The following is a 7,797-nucleotide window of genomic DNA, read 5'->3' as shown; positions in this document are numbered from 1 at the left end:
TATTGAATTTTCTGAAAATAATTTCAATAAATCTGCTATTAGATAGGGACTTATTCGAATCATATCTTTCTTTAATTTTGTTAAAGAATTTGTAAATCTGTATACAAAATATAATAATTTAAAATATATATATATATATATTTATATTAAATAAAAAATATTTTACTTACTTTTCAATATCTAATGCAAGACATTTGAATATATGTTCATCAGATTTATTAATAATATCTTTGGATTTATATGTAAAAATATTTAATATTTGTTTAAATAATATCAATAATAAAGGTATTCTATCTCTAATTAGATTTATTCTTACTTTTAGCAATACATTGCATAATGCTAATGTATCATTACAGATTAATATTGTATTTTTTTCTAATGATTTTAAACTAAAAATTATACTCATATCAATAACATATCCAGGAAGATATAAATGTTTAGCAACAAGAATATTTTGAATTAATTTCAATAAACTTGACAAAAATTTTTCTGGTATATTTATAGTTTGTATTGTTTGAATTAAATTATTTATAGCTATTAAACGTAATTTATTGCGATCATTAGACATATTTATTTTTAAGATAGTATTCCATATAATACAAATATTTTCCAAATTTTTTTCTTGTGTATTCAAAAGAGTTTTTACCTGTAATAAATTAAATTAATTATTAATAAATTTCAGTAAATATTTTGTTAATAATGAAATTAAATTATTAAATATATAATACATAATAATTTATATAAATTAAAAAATTATATAAATGCAATTTTTTTGTGACATAATTCATAAATTTTTTTATTAATTTAGTATATATTTATTGTATAATATATATGTATACTATAATATTATACATATATTAAACATACCAATTGATTATGTAATTCTTCAATAAATTCAGAAAATTCTTTTGGTTCACTTAATTCTAACAATGGTAAAAGCACATCTACAAACGGATATTTAAATAAAGTATACCATATTATTTTTATAGTCTGATTTGTAATTTGAAATATTTTTTTATTATGTAATATAATAATCATAAGTTGTAAACCATTTTGCACTAATTCATTTGAAATTTTATTATTTTTATCATTCTGTAATTAAAAACTCCATTATATATTGTGAAATTTATAATATAAAATTTTATTAATTAAATTATATTTACCACAAATATATCTTGAATCATTGATTCTGCTATATTTTTTAATTTTTCATCAATATTATCATTTTTAATACTAATTTTTAATATTAGACATAATATTTTCATATGATCCAAATTTTTTGTTTCAAAATATATAGTTTTTATCATAATTTTAATTAATTTCTGTTCTGCCTTTTTAATTATTATTTTTTGATTAATATTTAATTTTGGTTTAATATTTTCCATAGATTCTAATAAAAAAAACATATTTTTATTGGAACTAATTGAAGATTTTATATATTTTTTCATATTTTTATATGAACAATTCCTAAGAAATAATTCCAATGGTTTTTTAAATATTCTATTTTGAGACAGGAATGGTAATAATAAAGAAGGTTCTATATATTGAAATATATCAATGCTAGATCTTTCCAAGAGATCTAAAAATGAAAAAAATTTTATATATTAATAATTTTTGATTAAATATCTATATAACTATAATATACAAGATGTGAATATATCCGTGGAATATTTTTGATTTTAAAAAAAATAAACATAAAATGTTGCAAAAATATTGATCTTGAAATTCATTTATTAAATTATAAGAAATTAAATTTTGCAAAAGCAAGATAAATATATAAAAAAATAGTGATATAATAGAAATAAAAATAGAGATAGCTCTAGATGATAACTCATTTCATAATGCAAATGTTAATTATTATAAATTAATATATTAAATTATAAATAATTATATAAATAAAAATAAACTTTAATCAATATTTTTATATATATTTAGATTTTATATTTGTTTTGATCTCTAAAATAGACTTTTCAAAGATGTTTCACGAATATATTAACATTTTGCAAACAGAAAAGATACCTGAAAACATAGTATTGCACAAAAAAACTATTTCATTATTTTCATTACATTCCATTCGAAGAGTAAATAAGAACATAAATATGATTAATTTTAAATTAGTACTCAGAAACATCACTGGTAAATGAAGTAATACTTCTAAATATACTTGAATTTTACATAAAAATATATTTTGTATTTGTACCCATTTATTTATTAACAATTCCTCCTTTATAGATATTAATATATTATTTATTCTTTCACATTTAATAATTTCAGCTTCAAGTAGACATTCCTAAACAGATAAATAAATATAATATATAAATATTTAATTTTATATATAATATAATATTTTAATAATTTTATAATTTAATATAATTTAATATAATTTAATATAATTTAAATATTGATAAAATATTTATACATAAGTTTATTATACATACTGCATTAAAACATTTACTAATAGATTTTGTTGTACTTTCTGTTATTAAATATCCAATTTGTGTAAAAATACAAGTTATTATAAATATTATCAATCTTTTATTTTCTTGTAAGTCACTTTTATGTAATATCTTTACCCATTTATTAAAATTATCCACATTAGAAGTCATATCTGCTAATAATAAATGTATCACTTTTAACATTTGTTCATTATTTAAAAATTGTATTATTTCTGTATCAAATTTTAATATGAAATGCCAACAATATTCTAAACCACCTATTAAATCATTAAGCATCACAAAAGATTTATTTAATTCATTTTGAGACATTTTAATTCGTTGTAAAATAAGTTTATTCTGAAATCAAAATATATGTAAATATAATTTCTATATGATTTTAATATAAAATGAAAAAAGAAAACTTTCTAAATTTTTATAAATTACTTTCATAAAAAAATAAAAAAATTTTAATAACATACCATACTATTCTTACATTTCTCATTTCCAAATTCTTTAACTTTTTTTATCAATTGTTGCCACTGATGTTCTGATATTGATGATACTAAATTTTCTGAAATAATATTTGGTATATAATAATTTAACATTCTTTGTGTTTCATTCCATGAATATATTGCTGTTAATAGTATTATAACTTTTTCATCATAATTTAATCGCAATATTTCAATCATCAAAAGTGATAGCACATTTTTTAGATCATTGAAAGCAATTAAAAATTTTTGATATGAACTAAATGTTCTATTATATTCAAAAATACATATACCATCTAAAAATGTAATAAATAATTCAACTATTGCTCGAAATAATAAAATATTTTCACCTATAATAAAATATTAAAATATATAAAAATCAATAATAATTCCATTATTATAATTTATAATTATAACTTATAATTTATAATTATCATTCTTACCAATGTTATTAGATTGAAGCATTTGCAAGAAATCTGTTTTTAAATGATATGTCAATGTTTTTAATATACTTATACTTTGTGAATTTGTTATATTATTTATTGCTTTTATTAAATTTTGTTTGAATTCATTTGGAAAAAACATATCATTTTCCATAATTGATACATGATTTGAATTATCTTTTAAAACTATTAATATTGCTGAAATTAATTTTTCTTCCTGTTTTAGATGTATAGAAGCATCCAAAATGGAAATCATTAAATGTTTATATTTTAGTCTTGATTTTTCTACAAATATTTTTTTAAATATATTTTGAATTCTCTTCTCAATTAAAAGAGGATTAAAATAACAAAATTGAATCAAGAGATCATAATCTGTGTTATTCATATTTTTGCTTTCTAAAATATCATCAATTATATTTTGACAATAACTAAACAATGTGATATCATTTACTTTGTTATTAAAATTAAATGTTACATCATTTAAACATTTTAAAAGAGTACTTAAAATCTTTTTTCTATATATTCCAGAATATTCAATTAATTTTCTTAATATTATATCTAATATAATAGTATTTGATTTGAAAGTACTAACTGCTACACGAAAGAAAAAATTAAATATCATTAAATTGCTCTGCAAATCTTTTATTTTTGCATTTTGTATCAAAATAGATATATTTTTTATTATATTTTCATCTATTAGAAATTCTCCACTTTGAATATATTTTCTTTCAAATACTAATTGCTGAATACATTTATGTGTTATTGCACCCAATCTATTACTATTATCAGTACAGGTATGATCAATTATAACACATAAAGGATATAAAATATCATTTATAAATATAACTTTCAAAATATCTTTCTTAATAAAAGCAGATTTATAAATTTGTATTAAATTTTCTATAACATTAATTATTGTATTATATGCTGTTAATATTAGTTCATTACTTTTGTTAATTAATGAAATTTTTATTCCATCTATCGAGAATTCTTTAATATTAAAAGCATTTTTAAAAATGTTATTTACACATTCTAACAAGGACTTTATTAAAAGTCCTAAATCTTCTGGTTTACTAATAAAATACTGTTGAATCCCACTATTAGAAGTTAATAAACTACAGCATTCAAAAATATCTTTATATATATATTTCATATCTTTCTGAAATGTTTCAATTACTTTTTTTATTAACATTTTTATTATATTTGTCTTAATATTCAAATATTTAATTTTCAAACAATTTTTTAATGAATTCCAAATTTTCTGATCCATAGGATGTATATTACAAAGCCATTGTAGAATATGGTCATTTTTATGTATTATTGGTATGTCAATAGCACAAAACGCATTTTCTGCTAATTTTAAACGTTTGGGTAAAGGTTCTTCATTTGTGTTTAAACGTTTCAATAATTCTATTAAGTAAAAAAATATATTTATTTATAATAGCAAATATTTAAAGGTTATATTTTCATTCATGTGTTAACTTACCTACTGATAAAGACATTTCAAATATTTTTATATTTCACAATAATATATTCAGTTTTCAATATATTTCAATAATTTTTTAATAAGATATTTTAGTACATTATTTGTACAATTACAAGATATAAATGTTGTAATATAAATATTGTAATTTTATTTTTATTAGCAGAATTTACTATTCTCTATCTTTTTTTGCATAATATTACTCTTCATATCAATTTGCACATTCCGTGTTATTATAAACACAGCTTCTAATGTATCTATGAAATAGCGTCAGTAAACTAAATTCCTTTATTTATCTTCTTTTTCTAATTTATGGGTAAAATGTATTTTATCAAGAGTTTATAAAAAAAAAAAGTTTTAATTTTATTTTTTTAGAAATATTTGTTTGACAATATTGAAAATGAATCTATATGCAAATATTTCAAAGTGAAAAAAAATATCGAGAAAATTTGGAAGAGAGAATTTCTCAAAAAGAAAAGAAAAAGAAAAGAAAATAAAAAATCAAAATTTGATATATTAATAAAATATAAAAGAAATATTAAAATAATATAATAATATAATATTTATAATAATATGTATTTATAATAAAAGTTTAAAATTCGGTTTCATTAAATACACATTATAGATCATTTTTTGTTTAAGAAATAAATTATCTTTATTTTGTATTATTTTTTTTAATTTTTATTAGCATTTTGCTTATTAATTTACTATATATTTTATTCAATATAACAATAAAAAAGATATTTTAGATACATATAATATATATAGGGCAAGAAATATTGTCATTGTAGTTATTAGATAAAGATTTTTTTATTTTCAGATATATCAATATATTATTTTAAATTTATTTTTATTTAATAAAAAATAATTTCATTTTTTGAAATTATTATAATTATACATATAACTTTTGTACTGATAGAAATACTTTTAGAAATACTAAAATATACTATATATATAATACTATAATATACTATATATAGTTTCTTTACATTTTGGTATTTTTTTTACTTTTAAATCAATCATAATTGAATGCTTTTTATCTGAAATTAATGCAATTTAAATATTTCATAACTTAATTCTCTAATGTATATCTATCAAATTAAATAAAAAAATAATACAATTTTTTTTTAAGATACATAATATTACATTTATGATATATTATTATTTTATTATTATCAAATTATTATTAACATAAAAAAAATTTTCCTTTATATTATTATTTCCTTTATATAATTTTCTTTTCCTTAAATATTCATTATTATGATATTCTTATTTTTTATACTATGTAATATTTTCTTGTTGTAATAAGTTATCAGATTCATTCTCAATTGTTGCTGATGTAACAAATATATTATGTTCTATAGTTTGTTCAGAATGTAATGTATTATATGCTGTAACAATTTATATTTGTATTATAAATATATATGTTATTATAATTAATTTTATGAATATTTTATAATAAATATTTACTTGTACCATGATGAAATGATTTTATGCATAATATCATCAACATGCCAAATATTGCAGAAGTACCACAAACATAAACTAAAACATCTCTGTAGTAATTTTTACAATCAATCCAACAGTTTCTGAGAAAATAAAAAAAATATTAGCTTTGTTTTGTTTCTTTCTTAAATAATTTTATACTAACTTATTAATTTTATACTAACAAATATTGAATAAGCATAACTGCTAAACCATTACAAAGTTTATCTGTAAAACTCATAATACCATATACAAATGCACCATTATCTGTATTTTGACCTATAAAATCTGCAGTAATACCCAGACTAGTCACTAACATAACAGAACCAGCAGATCCTATAATAAAAGAAATTATTTATTCTCTTAAATTCAATTTGAAGAATTTTAAAAAATTATATAATTGTACCTAATATTAAAAATACTAAATAGATTTGATATCTTATGTATGTTAAATCATTACCAAATTGTATCCAAATACAAGCACATACACCTAATACAACACCAAAACAATATGAAATTTTTCTACCTAGTTTTGTATTCAATCTTTCTATAATTAAAGACATTACAAAACTACTTAAATACATTATTAAAGGAATTATAGCTAAAGATGTAGCTGGCATATTTAATGATATATGTAAATACAAAGGTACATAAATTTGTGATAAGTTTATAAACAAACGGGTAGGCATATATATACAAGCTACTTGATATAATTGAACATCTTTTAATATTAATGATATTGTTCTTGAACTTCTATTCACTAAATCTAAAATGAATATAATGAAATAGATTAGATAGATTAAATAAGATTTTAAGTAAATATAATATATAAATATAAAATTATTTTTACCATTAGAATTATTAAGATTCTCTTTAACAAAGATATGAAATAAAAAGGAAGTTATAGTTCCTATTCCAATTCCAATAAATACAACTTCTTGAAATTTTGTTGTATCATCAGGACCAATTTGAGAATTAGAATCTTTAGTATTTGTTATATGTAATATTGCCCATGTAATACAATAAACAAAAACATTTGAAAGAACTGTGAAACTATATCTAAATAAAATATTCAAAATTATAATTCATTCATGTAATTTAAACAACTTTTAATAATTAAAAGATACCTAATTGCAATGAGTTCTGTTCTTTCATATTCAATGTATGTAAGTTCTGGAACTAATGATAAATGAGATATTTGTACTGCAGCCCAACCAAATTGAAAAATTATAACAAATGCTGCATAATAAATTAATTGAGCCCATTCATGAGCTGTTTCACATCCAATACAACGAGAAAATATAAAGGGAAATGCAAATAATATACATAAAGTACCTAAAAATTATATATATTAAATTATATTATATAATAAATATATATAATATATATATTTTTATTTAATAAAATATATGTACCTATTAAATGCCATGTTTTTCTTTTTCCATATTTACATAACCAAAAAT

General features: G+C 18.2%; 3 protein-coding genes across 3 annotated transcripts in view; all 3 read right to left on the bottom strand.

The window, feature by feature from the left end:
• LOC102677272 overlaps nt 1–3,732 on the bottom strand; it is a 4,348-nt gene extending 616 nt beyond the window's left edge. The window contains exons 1-8 of the mRNA XM_031513976.1: nt 3,367–3,732; nt 2,915–3,273; nt 2,439–2,792; nt 2,020–2,290; nt 1,164–1,579; nt 868–1,092; nt 171–646; nt 1–97 (exon numbers count right to left, since the gene is read on the bottom strand). The exon at nt 1–97 is cut by the window's left edge and continues 1 nt beyond it. Coding sequence (XP_031369836.1) covers nt 1–97; nt 171–646; nt 868–1,092; nt 1,164–1,579; nt 2,020–2,290; nt 2,439–2,792; nt 2,915–3,273; nt 3,367–3,622 — 2,454 coding nt within the window. The 5' untranslated portion in view covers nt 3,623–3,732. The remainder of the gene's footprint in view (nt 98–170; nt 647–867; nt 1,093–1,163; nt 1,580–2,019; nt 2,291–2,438; nt 2,793–2,914; nt 3,274–3,366) is intronic.
• A 15-nt stretch (nt 3,733–3,747) lies between these two features.
• On the bottom strand, nt 3,748–5,193 carry LOC116186516. The gene is made up of 3 exons (XM_031513985.1): nt 4,853–5,193; nt 3,959–4,776; nt 3,748–3,762 (listed from the first exon to the last, which is right to left on the bottom strand). The coding sequence occupies exons 1-3, from the start codon at nt 4,866–4,868 to the stop codon at nt 3,748–3,750; spliced, it is 849 nt and encodes a 282-aa protein (XP_031369845.1). The 5' UTR covers nt 4,869–5,193.
• A 937-nt stretch (nt 5,194–6,130) lies between these two features.
• LOC102672361 (major facilitator superfamily domain-containing protein 12-like) lies at nt 6,131–7,795 on the bottom strand (the record flags this gene model as incomplete). The annotated part of the gene is made up of 7 exons (XM_006623150.2): nt 6,131–6,240; nt 6,320–6,438; nt 6,520–6,670; nt 6,741–7,100; nt 7,185–7,393; nt 7,462–7,669; nt 7,750–7,795. Coding segments are annotated over 7 exons (1,203 nt in total), but the record flags the coding sequence as incomplete, so codon positions are not given.
• Between the last annotated feature and the right edge of the window lie 2 nt (nt 7,796–7,797).

This window comes from Apis dorsata, unplaced genomic scaffold (genome assembly GCF_000469605.1).
Source record: "Apis dorsata unplaced genomic scaffold, Apis dorsata 1.3 scaffold_815, whole genome shotgun sequence".
NCBI classification, from domain to species: Eukaryota; Metazoa; Arthropoda; class Insecta; order Hymenoptera; family Apidae; genus Apis; species Apis dorsata.
This window is presented reverse-complemented; position numbering and strand designations above follow the sequence as displayed.